The sequence below is a fragment of the Ictidomys tridecemlineatus genome, chromosome 1 (genome assembly GCF_052094955.1).
Source record: "Ictidomys tridecemlineatus isolate mIctTri1 chromosome 1, mIctTri1.hap1, whole genome shotgun sequence".
In the NCBI taxonomy this organism is placed as follows: domain Eukaryota; kingdom Metazoa; phylum Chordata; class Mammalia; order Rodentia; family Sciuridae; genus Ictidomys; species Ictidomys tridecemlineatus.
Window position 1 is genome coordinate 190272430 of NC_135477.1, and position 13985 is coordinate 190286414.

General features: G+C 58.3%; 1 protein-coding gene across 2 annotated transcripts in view; it reads left to right on the plus strand.

The window, feature by feature from the left end:
• The window catches only part of Obscn (obscurin, cytoskeletal calmodulin and titin-interacting RhoGEF), a 137280-nt gene that overhangs the window by 94480 nt on the left and 28815 nt on the right, over positions 1-13985 (plus strand). For both annotated transcript variants that reach the window (XM_078014707.1, XM_078014714.1), the window contains 20 exons: positions 507-785; positions 2706-2784; positions 3034-3152; positions 3420-3617; positions 4245-4277; positions 4502-4600; positions 4812-5030; positions 5458-5518; positions 5746-5816; positions 6335-6457; positions 6626-6765; positions 7312-7512; positions 7663-7742; positions 8129-8302; positions 9154-9310; positions 9698-9814; positions 9905-10069; positions 10205-10363; positions 10551-10728; positions 11190-11303. In XM_078014707.1, coding sequence (XP_077870833.1) covers positions 507-785; positions 2706-2784; positions 3034-3152; positions 3420-3617; positions 4245-4277; positions 4502-4600; positions 4812-5030; positions 5458-5518; positions 5746-5816; positions 6335-6457; positions 6626-6765; positions 7312-7512; positions 7663-7742; positions 8129-8302; positions 9154-9310; positions 9698-9814; positions 9905-10069; positions 10205-10363; positions 10551-10728; positions 11190-11303 — 2766 coding nt within the window. The remainder of the gene's footprint in view (positions 1-506; positions 786-2705; positions 2785-3033; positions 3153-3419; positions 3618-4244; positions 4278-4501; positions 4601-4811; positions 5031-5457; positions 5519-5745; positions 5817-6334; positions 6458-6625; positions 6766-7311; positions 7513-7662; positions 7743-8128; positions 8303-9153; positions 9311-9697; positions 9815-9904; positions 10070-10204; positions 10364-10550; positions 10729-11189; positions 11304-13985) is intronic.

The following is a 13985-nucleotide window of genomic DNA, read 5'->3' on the forward strand; positions in this document are numbered from 1 at the left end:
GTTTTATTTATTTTTTCCCAAGGAGTCTTGGAGATATAACCTGTATAGAACAGGCACCCACTTCCACAAGGCACTTCACTTCCATTTCACCCACTGAGTTACTTATCAGCCACGCCACTGTGCCTGCACCTCTGCAGGGACAGGAGGTAGCTGGAATCAGTTACCCTGGCACGCCCAGAAGTTGCTTTCCTACACTCCAGATCCCGACCAGACCTCAGCCTTCCGTAGTTACTGCTCTTCCCATCCCTGTCTAGCGCTTCATCCCTCTTGCCTCCTGGTGGCCTGGGCAGCAGGAGAGACTTTTAGAGAGCTGGGGAGAGGGCTAAGTCTAGCAGGCAAGCTTCAGGGTCTGTGTCACGTCAGGTCTGCAGGTGCTCCCACATGGCCTGTTGCCGGGCAGCTCACACATGTCAGACCACTCAGCTGGTGTGATCGGTGTGTTTGTGGCCACAGGCGTGAGTGGCATGCCCAGGCTAACATGCTACATGCCCTGCCTGCTGTTCTAGCTCCCATGTTCCTGACGGAGCTGCAGAACCAGGAGGTGCAGGATGGGTACCCTGTGAGCTTCGACTGCGTGGTGACTGGTCAACCTGTGCCCAGTGTTCGCTGGTTCAAGGACGGGAAGTTGCTGGAGGAGGATGACCACTACATGATCAATGAGGACCAGCAGGGTGGCCACCAGCTCATCATCACTGCTGTGGTGCCCGCAGACATGGGTGTCTACCGCTGCCTGGCGGAGAACAGCGTGGGCGTCTCCTCCACCAAGGCTGAGCTCCGAGTGGAGCGTGAGTGCACTCTGGGGGTCTGTGTTACCAGGGTGGGGATGAGAGTCTCCTGAGCAGGGCTGGAAGAGTGATCCAGGGCTCTGGTCTCAGACCAGACAGGAGTTAGGTCCTCTAGGTCTTAAGCTGGTGGAGACTTCCCTGGAGCCAAGCTCAAGGCCACAGTTCCCCCGGGAGCCCAGTGGTGGAGGGTGGAGGTCTCTTGTGTCTGACGAAGGCGTCCAGGCTGGGGAGACCAGGAAGGTGTGGAAGAGGAGCCAGGGGAGCCCAGCTGCTCAGCCACTGCCTTGGGGCTGCTCTGGAGCCCTGGCTATTGCTGCAGGAGCCCTCAGGAGACGCTTGGGCATGCAGGTGGCTGCTGGCACTGAGTGTCAGGACACTTGCTCTTTGTTTAGATTCCTGATGGTGCTCATGGGCCTGGGATCTCCTGGGTGTTGAGGGTTTCTGTTGTTCTAATGAGGTGACTCTTGCAGGGTCCCTGTAGCCTTGGTGGGCAGGCTGGCCAGGAAGACCAAGATTTGACAGGAAGCCTGGAAAGGGCCCCATCCCATCCACGGGGGATGGCATGTGACACAGCTGGAGTAGGGTGCCCAGGCTGTGGGCCTCAGGGAACTTTGGCCTGATGGAAACAGAGGTGCTGGCAGGGGCTGTGCCCACCACAGCTTGCCCAACATGATCTCACATCTGGCTGCTCCTGAGATGTCCTTCAGATACCTTCAGCCTAGGCAACAGGACCCTTGGTTGGCTTCTGTGAGCTGCCCTGGCAGGTTACTCCTGCCCCAGGGAGGCCATGGGTCCTGATTTATAGCCACTGGGTCCATCCCAGCGAGGAGCCTGGGCTTCTGACTGGCCTCTGAAGCAGGTTGTCTTGGGGCCTGACCTGTCCCCAGGCAAACAGGGTCAGAGCTGAGCTGGGCTAGAGGAAAACATGCAGCTGGTGGGTGCCCTGGCCGCAGAACTACTGATGGTGTGTGTGGAGTCGTGGTGGAGGCTCTCCTGCACACAGGCATGCTTGGAGACGTGGCATGGTGTGCGCTGATGGCTGGTCTCCTTCCAGAGCTGAAAGAGCTCTTCACGTGTTCCTGATTCCGGGCTGCATCAGAGGCATGACCTCGGTCTTTCCCTTTCTTGGACATGTTCTTGGGGGCACTGTGTCTGGCCTGATGAAGGCTAGGGTCTCTGCTCTTTCTTGCCTGCTTGGGCTTTGCCACACTTATGCAAGTGCTGTCTGAATGTGAGTCATAAAAACCCACATGTGTGCTTTCTTCTGGAAACTTTGTGGTAGTTCTTAAGTTGAGGTCTTTGGTTCCCTTGGAGGGAATTTGTGAGTGTGAGGTAAGGCTCCAAGTTCACTCTTGCTCAACACTATTTGTAAAAGACTATTTTCTTCCATTTTATTGTCTAAGAAATCTTGTAAAGTACCCTGATTTTACCTGAATGTCACTGAGAATGTGGCAAGAAGGGCCAGGGGTCTCGGGTCCTTGGCTAAGGCGCAGCTGCCATTCAGCTCCCATTCAGCTCCCACTGGCTCCAGGCCCAGGGCCACACCTCCCAACCATCCTGCTGGGGTAGCATCTCAGCATGGGCACTCTGGGGACTCTCGCTTGGCCCATAGTGGTGGAAGTCCAGCTTGTTGTCCCTTCATGGCCAGAAATCCAAGTCTCTTTCTCTTGGTTTTGAGGCTTGTGTCTCCAACCTCTCGTGCCCTGGTGGGATGGAACCAGAAGGTTCTGCCACTGTCCCTGTCTGCTGTTCCTGGAGACTCAGGTCATATGACATTTTGTGCTGGGCCTAAGAGGCTTGCAATTAGTTATGGGTGTGGAAGAATGAGGCTGGGAATAGCAGGGGTGGGCAGGCCCAGGAGGGCGCGTCCCCCTGAAATCCCAAAGTCCTGAGCCTCCTCCACTCACTTTTCCTCCCCAGTGACCAGCACAGACTACGACACTGCCGCAGACGCCACGGAGACCTCATCCTACTTCAGTGCCCAGGGATACCTGTCTAGGTGGGGCCACACAGACAGCGGCCCAGGGCCTCCCGGGAAGTGGTGATCTGGGCTGGGTGGCTTAGATTGACTTTCCCAAGCCTGCAGCTTTCAGTCAGACCCTGGCCATTTCTGTCCCTCTGCCCCTCCACTCAGCAGACAGGGAACCTCAAACCCATCTGCCTCTGATCTTCATCCCGTGGGCCCTCCCGCCTGGACCCTCAGCCTGCTCCACTTTATGGCTACCCCCTTATTTGTCTTTTTTGCCAGCCGGGAGCAAGAGGGAACCGAATCAGATGAGGGGCAGCTGCCCCAGGTGGTGGAGGAACTGAGGGACCTCCAGGTGGCCCCTGGTACACGCCTGGCCAAATTTCAGCTCAAGGTGAAAGGTGAGGTGCTGGGGAGTGGGCACCGTAGCTGGAGGGAGGCCAGGAGCTGTCTCCCGTTGCTCACACATGGGAAGGGCCTGACCAGTGGAGGTCAGGAGGTCATGTGTGCCTGCTGCTGGGCAACAGGAGGCTGCCACTCCACCCCCACACCAGAGGCTCGCTGGCCTCTGAGCAACCTCTTTTCTGGGCCTTTGTCTGTCTCCCATAGAAAGAGTATAGTGCCCATTGAGAATGGTCCTGTGCTGACCACTCTCCTCTATGGGGTAGGCTACCCAGTCCCCAGATTGTACTGGTTCAAAGACGGCCAGCCCCTGTCTACATCTGCCCACATTCGCATGGCTGACAAGAAGACACTGCACACCCTGGAGATCGTCTCTGTCACCCAGGAGGACGCTGGCCAGTATGCGGCCTATATCAGCAATGCCGTTGGTGCTGCCTACTCATCTGCCCGGCTGCTGGTCCTAGGTGTGTGCCCTGAAGGAGTGAGCAGTGCCACATGTACTGCATGCCAGGCCCCATCAGGCTGGGGCCCAGCCCATTGCCCCTGTGTACAGTGGCACAGATGGCAGAATTGCCCCACAGGAGTGGGTGCCCAGTGGGGCTTGGATGCCCTGAGTGATGGGCAGGCTCTTGGGGGAAACAGATGAACACTGGGCCCAGCAGACCTGCACAAAGCCCCAGTGGCAGCTCTGACAAGAAAACTCTGTGTCCTTATTTTCCCAAACGTTCTGAGCACTGAGAGCTGACTCCCAGTTTGACCCACACTGGTCCTGCGGAGAGACTGTTGCTGGGTTCTCCTCCTGTCTCTCAGGGTGCAGCCTGAGCTGCCATCTCCCAGTGTCCGTGTGGTTCCAGGTGGGGCCCCAGACTCCCAGTGGGCACAGGGAGGGTGGGGATGTCACACGGATGTACACTGGAGTGTGAGTTCCTTGGCCTCCAGGCCAAGGTTTCAGGCAGGGTAATGGACCTTTGACCATGGATGGGGCCATGCCCAGGTCCCCCCACTGGGCAATAGGACCAGGACCTTCCCACGTGTAGGGAAGCAAGGGAATCTGTGCGTGCTGCACAGCTGACTCCCTCTGCACTTTTCAGGTCCTGATGAACCAGAAGAGAAGTCAGCATCAGGTGAGATGGCCCTGTGGGCAGACAGAGGCTGGGTGGATTGTGGGCGTGAGGCCAGAGTGGACCAGCCCTGGGCCTGGTAGCGGTGGAGGTGCAGGAAGAGGGCTCTCTGGGGCCATAGGCACAGGCCACAGAGAACTACCTGGGGTTCCCAGAACAAGGACATCAGGACGTGGGAGCTGAAGGAGGGGTGCTGGGTGTCCCCATGGCTGTCCTTGCTCTCCCAGATGTGTGTGAGCAATTGGTGCCACCCCGCATCCTGGAGAGGTTCACCCCCAAGAAAGTGAAGAGGGGCTCCAGCATCACATTCTCGGTGAAGGTGGAAGGTGGGTATCCTCACTCCCCGGAGAAAGAGCACCCCCCCAGGGCCCCCATGCCACCTTCCCACGGGTCGCCCATGCCACCCTCCCACAGGCCACCCATGCCACCCTGCATGGCCTCCTGCTCCACCCCTCATATCACTCTGGCCAAGCACCCTCTTCTGGAGGCCCATAGCCAGTGGGGCTGTGTACCCACTGAGCCCTCTCCTGCCCACAGGATGCCCGGCCCCCACCATACACTGGCTCAAGGAGGAGGCCGAGAGAGGCGTACTGTGGATTGGCCCCAACACCCCAGGCTACACTATGGCCAGCTCTGCCCAGCAGCACAGCCTGGTCCTGCTAGATGTGGGCCGGCAACACCAGGGCACCTACACGTGCATTGCCACCAACGCCGCTGGCCAGGCCCTCTGCTCTGCCAGCCTGCATGTCTCAGGCCGTGAGTAGGGAGCCTGGGTGTGGTGAGGGACCAGCTTGGGATGTATGGCCTTCACCCACCTGTGATTCTTCTCCTGCAGAGCCCAAGAGCAGTCTGGGCTCAGTGGTGCAGGCCAGTTTGGCCTGGAACCTCAGCCCTACCTGCATGGTGCACAGATGGCCTGCGGGCCCTGCCCAGAGCCCTCTGTTCAGCCCCTCTGAGGGATGGTGCTTGGAGGACAGGCCTGTCTCCCAACCCCATGGGTGACCGAGTGCTGAGAGTGGACAGGGAGGTGGGCTTAGGCACAGACCCTTGCCAGGGCTTCTTAGGGACAGTGCCGGCAGGGCCCCCAGGGTGGTCTAGATGTCCTGGGTAGGGGTCCCAGCCCAGGACTCAAGGTGTCGGAGTACAGGACTGGTCCTGATAGCTCCCCTGGATCTCTGGACAGTGCCCAAGGAGGAGGAGCAGGAGAAGATGAAGGAGGCTCTCATTTCTACCTTCCTACAGGGGTGAGTGGGTGCCCTGACTGACTTACCCAGTGGGCTAGGGTGGTGTAGCCCTGTGGGTGGCCACCCCCTTCCCTGTGCAGCTTCTCCACACTATAAAATGAAGTTTTTATGGGCCCCTTCTGGTGTGGAGCCCCTGATTGTGGTGTCCTGGCCCCTAGGCCCCCCTCTATGGGGAGCAGAGTGGTGGGGTCCAAGCTGGGCTTGCAGGACACCCCTCCTCCCCTCAGGACCACCCAAGCCATCTCAGCACAGATGTCAGAGTCTGCTGGTCTCACCGGCCTTGCTGGGCAGAGGAAAGGTATGCCCGGGTTGGGTGCAGGGGAGGCTGCCCTTTGGACCTGAGCAGCCTGGGCTCTGGGCAGGTCCCTGCCCTCTCATGGCCAGCTCCCGGCTCTGGTTGGAGTCAGAGCTGTTTCTGACCTCTGTGGTCATGGGGCCCATGCCCAGTGGGCTATGTTAAGAAGAGCCACAAAGTCACCTCGGCCCCCACAGTCCCAACCCCGCCTCAAGCCTGATGCCTGCCAGGCTGGACCCTGCCCAGCCCTGTCCTCAGCTCCCTCACCATCTGCCTGCAGCCCTGCCTGCCACCTGCTGCCCCTTATCTGTGCTTGCAGTTCTCTGGCCACTTGCTGCCTCTTCTGTCAGACCCGCTCCCTTCATTCTCATCTCTGGTCACAGGCTCTGCATCCTGCTGACCTCACTGGTCTCTTCCTGCTGGCACCACCTCATGGTCTCCCTGCCAGGGCCTGGTCTCCTGCTCACCATCAGCCCCTAGGAGAATTGCATGACCCCACAGTGTTGTGTTTGTTCCCCCAGGGGAGGCCCTGGTGGCTGAGGAGGCCCATGGCCACCTGTCCCTCGCTGAGGTGGGCACAGAGGAATTCCTACAGAAGCTCACCTCCCAGATCACTGAGATGGTGTCGGCCAAGATCACACAGGGTGAGGGGGCCAGGATGGGCATCCAGGGTCCCCAGGGGAGGCTGGGACCCTGTGTCCTCGTATGGGGCCTAGCTAGGACTCTGTGCCTGGGAGCCCTGGAGACTGGCTGGGTGGTAGACAGTAGGGGGACAGCCTTCCAAGGACATCACAACCCTTGTGTTCGCCTAGCCAAGCTGCAGGTGCCTGGAGGTGACAGTGATGAGGAGTCCAAGACTCCGTCTGCCTCCCCCCGGCATGGCCGGTCGCGGCCCTCCTCCAGTGTCCAGGAGTCATCCTCGGAGTCGGAGGATGGGGACTCCCGAGGAGAGGTGGGTGGGCTGGGACCCTTGGGAACAGGGCTTGGGGCCTGACCTGCTGAAGAGACGATGGGGGGCTGCAAGGGCCTGGTGATAACAAGGGAGGGGCATCACCCCCAGAGACACCAAGGGACACCAGAGGTTGGAGCAGAGGGCAGGGTCTCTGCACATGGGTTCCTGCAGAGCACTACCTCTGATGTCACTCTCACTGCCATCTGTGGAGAGTGCACCTTTGCCTCCAGAGCCCACCACCTCTTGGGTTGCATGGGGCAGTGGGCAGCAAGGCGCCGTGAGCAACCACAGTCTAGGCGCCCATCCACGTGGGCAGGAGCCAGCCCTCTCACTGCCATCTGTGCAGAGTGACCCTGGGGGCTCCTGCCCTGTGACCCTGGACTGGGTACCTCCTCGGCCCCTGCACTCAGCACCCTCCCCTCTGTGCTCTTGGGGGTTTTAGGGGGTTGGGAGAACCTCTCCCTCCTCAGAGGTCGGGGGCCATGGGGGGCCTTGGCAGGCCTCACCCCTCTGGCCCCAGGACTTAGGCCCATTTCTCTTAATCAGATCTTTGATATCTACGTGGCCACGGCCGACTACCTACCCCTGGGGGCCGAGCAGGATGCCATCACACTGCGGGAAGGCCAGTATGTGGAGGTCTTGGACTCAGCCCACCCGCTGCGCTGGCTTGTGCGCACCAAGCCCACCAAGTCGAGCCCCTCCAGGCAAGGCTGGGTGTCACCAGCCTACCTGGACAAGAGGCTCAAGGTATGGTAGTCCGGAGCTGGGGGAGGGTGCCAAGGCCCTGGGATCCTGGCCCTTCCCCAGAGAACCCTGGAAGTAAGGGACAGGAGCCCGGTGGCCACAGAAGAGGTGGAATAAACTGGTGCCCTGGGACAAACTCCTGTTTCTCAACAGCTGTCTCCTGAGTGGGGGCCCAGTGAGGCCCCCGAATTCCCCGAGGCCGTGTCCGAGGATGAGTACAAGACCAGGCTGAGGTATGCGTTGGGGAGGGTTGAGGGTGCAGCCACAGCTGGCTGCTGGGCCTCAAGGGCCAGCTGGCGTTCTGCCCTGCTTCTTCATGGGGGACCTGTGCTTGCTGAAGCTGTGTGAGCCTCCTTAGGTCACGGTCCTGCCCCTGGTTGCTACAGCTGTGCCCTCCCAAAGCCTCGTGCGGGAGGGCTTCCTGGGGAAGAGGTGGTGCCCTTGCTCTACCACCTACCCACTTTCTGAAGCTGGGTGACAGGCTCCTGCTCACAGGAACCCCGTTTAACTGCAGTGCAAGGGAGCAAGCTCTCCATGTGTACCTAGTCCCCATGTGGAGACTAGGGACAGTGGGAGCAGGGCAGCTGCTGGGCACCCCCTGATGCCATTCTTCCGCCAGCTCTGTCATCCAGGAGCTGCTGAGCTCAGAGCAAACCTTTGTGGGTGAGCTTCAGTTCCTCCAAAGCCACTACATACAGCAACTGGACCGTGCTCCCCGAGCACCAGCAGCCGTGGCCAGCCAGAAGGCAGTCATTTTTCGCAATGTGCAGGACATCAGTCGCTTCCACAGCAGGTAGGCAAGGCCACACACATGCATGTGAGGTGCACGCGCAGCTGTGGGTCAGGCCTCGTGGAGGGTGACACTCAGCAGCTAGGGTAGGAACTCGATTTACCCATGGGTACATCCCACTTGTGTGATGCCCCAGTGACAGACGCTCGCCATATGGGTTGAAGGCTGCAGAATACCTGCCACCCATGAGCACTCACACAGGCCCATGTGCATGCACATGAATGTACATGGGCACACGGGAAGTCCCATGTGCACACCACATATGCTCACGCACCCAGCCTCAAATGTGCATGCACATGTGCTTGATATGCCTGTGCACATAGTGTACATGTGTGCACACATACATATGTGAATCCTGTACAAAAATGTGCATACATGCTGGATACACATAGATATGTGCACTCACATGCATGCTGATCTCCATGCACGTGCACTCTTGCACACTCACACAAGCATTTGAGTGCATGTGTGTGCCATGTGCACATCCACAGACACATTCAGGCAAACACATGCACACATATTATACACATATGCCACACATGCATGGTCACATCTGCACACTTGTGTATACATGCACAGTCACATGCATGCACACATGCATCCACACACGTGCACATGCATGTACCCACATATACATGCTCACATACTACACATCTGCACACTCGTGGGCAAGTGTACATACCCATGCACTTCTGTACGTGCCCACGTGTCTGCACACCCAGCTTAGTATACTCAATCTCACAGGCCCAGAACCCACTCCTGGGCAAGAACCATAACCTCTCAAAGAGAGGGCCCAGGACTGGGCTGTGAGCTGTGCCTGACCCTGTCCCTGACCCTGTCCCTCTCTGTGGCAGCTTCCTGCAGGACCTGCAGCGCTGTGACACAGATGACGATGTGGCCATGTGCTTCATCAAGAACCAGGAAGCCTTTGAGAAGTACCTGGAGTTCCTGGTGGGCCGTGTGCAGGCAGAGTCCGTGGTTGTCAGCACACCCGTCCAGGAGTTCTACAAGGTGCCCGAGCCTGGCTCCATGGCGTTGGCCACCGGGCCCCTCCCTGGCTGCTCCCAGGCCTAGTGCTGGCCTTGACTCCCACCAGAAAAATCACTGACCTGAAAGTCCCCTGAGGCTTAGCCCTTGTCCTGTGCTCATGGCCTTAGTTCATATTTCCTGATCTCCTCCCCCACAGTCCCCAGGGCCCCTTGAGCCTTGTAGCTCTGTGCTCCTGGGCTGGCCACCTCACTGCCCAAGTTCTGTGCATGCCTCCGGCTAGATGGTAACACAGCCATTGTCCAGGTTCAGGGACAGGTGTGAGAGTGCCCCTGGGATGTCCTCTACTGTCAGGATGCCCTAACTGGGGCTGTGCTTTCTTGCCCGAAACCCGCCCTGTGGTGCCTACAGAAATGCACTGAGGAGATGCTGTCCGCTGGGGACCCCTCGCAGCCACCCCCACCCCCACTGCAGCACTACCTGGAGCAGCCGGTGGAGCGGGTGCAGAAGTACCAGGCTCTGCTCAAGGTGGGAAGCCCTGTCCTGCCCCAGCCCTGAATGTCCAGGCCAGGCCTTGGGGCTGAAGTGGTCTGGGTCCTGCCCCTTGGTCCGCCTCAGGAGCTGATCCGCAACAAGGCCCGGAACCGGCAGAACTGCGCCCTTCTGGAGCAGGCCTACGCAGTCGTGTCAGCGTTGCCCCAGCGTGCTGAGAACAAGCTGCACGTGTCCCTCATGGAGAACTACCCCGGCACCCTGGAGGCCCTGGGGGAGCCCATCCGCCAGGTGGGGGGACTTGCGTCTGCTGCCATGTGGTGGGGTGTGGCTTTTGTGGGTGCTGGACTCATAGATGACCCTGGGGTCTGCGCCCAGGGATGGGGCCAGGCAATCACAGTCCAACCACATCTACTCACACCCCAGGGCCACTTCATTGTGTGGGAGGGCGCACCAGGGGCCCGCATGCCTTGGAAGGGCCACAATCGCCATGTCTTCCTGTTTCGGAACCACCTGGTGATCTGCAAGCCCCGACGAGACTCGCGCACTGATACCTTCAGCTATGTGTTCCGGAATATGATGAAGGTCTGTGGTGCCAGGGGCTGGGGGTGTCATGCAGGCCAGTGGAGGTTTCCCTGTTCCTGGGCTACAGGATGGCCACTGGAGCAGAACTTGCCATTGTTCTGGGGTGACCTGGGCATGACCCTACTGGACTCTGTCTGTCTGGGGATGCTTTGCTCTGTCCTCCCACTAATGTTGCACCCCTCAACAGCTAAGCAGCATCGACCTGAACGACCAGGTGGAAGGGGACGACCGTGCCTTCGAGGTGTGGCATGAGCGGGAGGACTCTGTGCGCAAGTACCTGCTGCAGGCGCGCACAGTCATCATCAAGCACTCCTGGGTGAAGGAGATCAGCGGCATCCAGCAGCGCCTGGCCCTGCCTGTGTGGCGTGAGCGTCCCTGGTGCTGTGCTGGGGTGGGGACCTGAACATCACTTAGATGCCCAGCGGGCTGCACCCAGGCCGGGCACGTGGCATGGGTTGCTTTCTGCACTGGTGGCTTGGTTCTCCCCTTGGTCAGATCTAGCTGAGGGACCGGTGGCTTTGGCCTCCCAGGGAGCCCCAGAGCAGGTATTGAGCTGACCCTGTCCCAAATGGGGGACACAAAGGGATGTAGTGGGGATACAGCATAGCTCCAGACTTGGGATATCTGACCAGGTCATATTTGGGTGTGATGGTCTTGCACCCTGGTCTGTCCCTGCCTCGTGCAGCCACACCCAGCTTAGTCAGTAACCAGGCCCTTGGATGTGGGGCCACTGCTGTTGTTGGGGGCAATTTGCCAGGGTGCACTCAGGGTACATAGGCCTGACATCCCACCCTCAGAGTCCTCAGACCCCCACATGTGTCCTCAGGTCCTCCGGAATTTGAAGAGGAACTGGCTGACTGCACGGCTGAGCTGGGGGAAACTGTAAAGCTGGCTTGCCGCGTGACTGGCATACCCAAGCCTACTGTCAGCTGGTACAAAGGTACCTGCCAGGGCCTACAGACTGACCCTTCACAGGAACCCCCACCAGGGGTAGGCTGCACGGGGGCTGAGGACAGCATGGGGTCTGGTCAGTGGGCTGGGCATGGGGAACAAGAGACAGTCCAGGCCTGCTCAAGGGCAAACATCCTGGGGATGGACAGTGAACAGGTAAGTCAGGTGGTGCCATGGCCACCCTGGGGAATGAGCAGGGTGAGGAGTCAGCACAGGGCCGAGACAGACATGCCTGAGGGCAGCCAAGAGAGCACCAGGACCACAGAGGGGGCCACAGGCAGGCACCTGGGTGCAGGAGAGGCCTGTGAGCTTAATGGGCCAGGAAGGGTGCTGATCACACTGCACCTTCAGGGTCATGGAGCACAGGCCTTACGTGGCTCAGGGATGGGAGCTGCCAAGGTCAAGGGAGTTCAGGTGTCTCCCAGGCCCATCTCACTTGACACTGCCACAGGCTTGGGGTCCCGAGACCATCCTCACTTCCTGCACCACCATAGGCTTGGGGTCCCGAGACCACTCTCACTTCTGACGTCCAGTTCACTGGTCCCCAAGGTTGCCTTCAGGTTCAGTGATTCACGAGAAGGTCTTGGAGTTCAGAGCTATTATGCTCAGGGTTAGGGTTTACTTCAGCATAAAGACAAGACTGCAGCCCCTGAGAAAAAAGAAGAGCACTTCGGGAGGGTCCAGTGTCACCACTTATGAGCTGCCAGCCTCCCGCTCCCAGTGCAGTGAGGAAGAGCACCTTCTCCTCCCAGTGACACCTGAGAACACAAACAGACCTATGCCAACCAGGAGGCTTAATGAGACTTGACGTCAGCATTTGTCATCTGAACTCTGTCAGACCTGCATGGCTGACCGCTCATGTGGCTGACCTCAGGCTCTAGTCCTCCTGAAGTCAAGATTAATGGCCTGAAGCCCACTATGAATCTCACGTTAGCATAGAAGACAGCATGGAGCTCCACTAGGAAGCTCATTGTTAGTGTAGACGCCAATGTGGCCTGGGTCATCCATCAGGAATCTCCTAATTGGTGTAGATGCCAGTGTGGCCCAGGAATCTCGTTATTGCCATAGACACCAGCGTGGCCCTAGTCATCCACTGGGAATCTCGTCAAAGGTGTAGACACCAGCATGGCCCAGGTCACCCACAGGAATTTTGTCATTGGCGTAGATGCCAGCATGGCCTGGGTCACCTACTAGGAATCTTGTTGGCATAGATGCTGGCTTGGCCTAGAGCATCCATCAAGAATCTCATTATTGGTAGAGATGCCAGCATTGCCCTGGTCACCCACCAGGAATCTCATCATTGGCATAGAAGCCTTCGTGGCCTGGAGCATCCTCCAGGAATCTGTTCATTGGTGTAGACACAGCATGGCCTGGTTCACCTACTAGGAATCTCGTCATTGGCATAGACACTGGCATGGCCTGGGTCACCTACTAGAAATCTCCTCAATGGTATAGACACAGAATGGCCTGAGAATCCCCCCAGGAATCTCATTGTTGGCATAGATGCTGGTGTGGCCCAGGTCACCTACTAAGAATCTCCTCATTGGCATAGATGCCAGCATGGCCCAGTCACCCACCAGGAATCTCCTAGTTGGTGCAGAGGCTAGCATGGGCCAGAGCCTCCTCCATGAATGCCATTGTAAAATAGAGTGTCCAGTCTGGCCCTGAGCCATAAACCCCTAGGCTAGCCCATCTGTTGTGGCCCAAGGTTCCAGAAAATCCAAGGCTCTTCCCTGGCAGACTGTTCTCGGGTCCCGAGGCACCTTGCTGGTGCCAGGGATCAACATGATTCCTTTGGGCAGCATGGAGCGTTGACTACATGGAAACCCCATGGTCTTGTGAGCAGCAGGGGGCATGGTTCAGATCTGTCATCTGTCACCTTGGCTGTAGTGCCAAGGGCCTGCTTAGGGACATGGCATCATGTTGGTGGTGGCCATGGTTGCATCCTGGATGCATTTTGAAGGCAGAGCCAGCCAGATTTGCTGATGGGTTACATGGGGTGTGTGGAAGAGAGATGGCATCCAGGGAGCAGCACAGGGGTTGTGGACAGCAGAGGCCACTGGTCCTATTCACAGAGGTGGGGCAGACCCACAGGGAGGAAAGCTGGTACATTCTGAGCTGGGCAGGGAGGAAAGAAACCTAGATTTGTGAGGTTTTGAAGAAACCATTGGGCTCCAGGTGGTTATGGAGGGGATAGCTTGAGAATAAATCTAGAGCTTAGGAGAGATGTCTGGCTGGAGGTGAGAGATGGCAGGCAGATCCTTGGCATACAGTGTGTCTGAAACTATGGGTCAGGTCTAGTGCACAGCCCTCAAAACAATCCCAGCAGCTCAGGAGACTGAAACAGGAGGATGCAAGTTCAAAGCAGCCTCAGAAACCTAGCAAGGCCCTAAGCAACTTAGTAAGACCCTGTCTCTAAATAAAATGTAGAAAGGGCTGGGGATGTGATTAAGGCCCTTGGGTTCAATCCCTGGTGAGAGAGAGAGAGAGAGAGAGAGAGAGAGAGAGAGAGAGAGGGGGAGAGAGAGAGAGAGACACTGAGGTCAGTTTGAATGTGGAATGAGCGTGAAGAGATGAGGTTCAGGCTTCAAGGCTTGGGATATGGGATTCACAGAGTCAGAGAGGTGAGGAACATAAGTGAAGGGGCGGCAAGCCAGAGAGATGGGAGGGA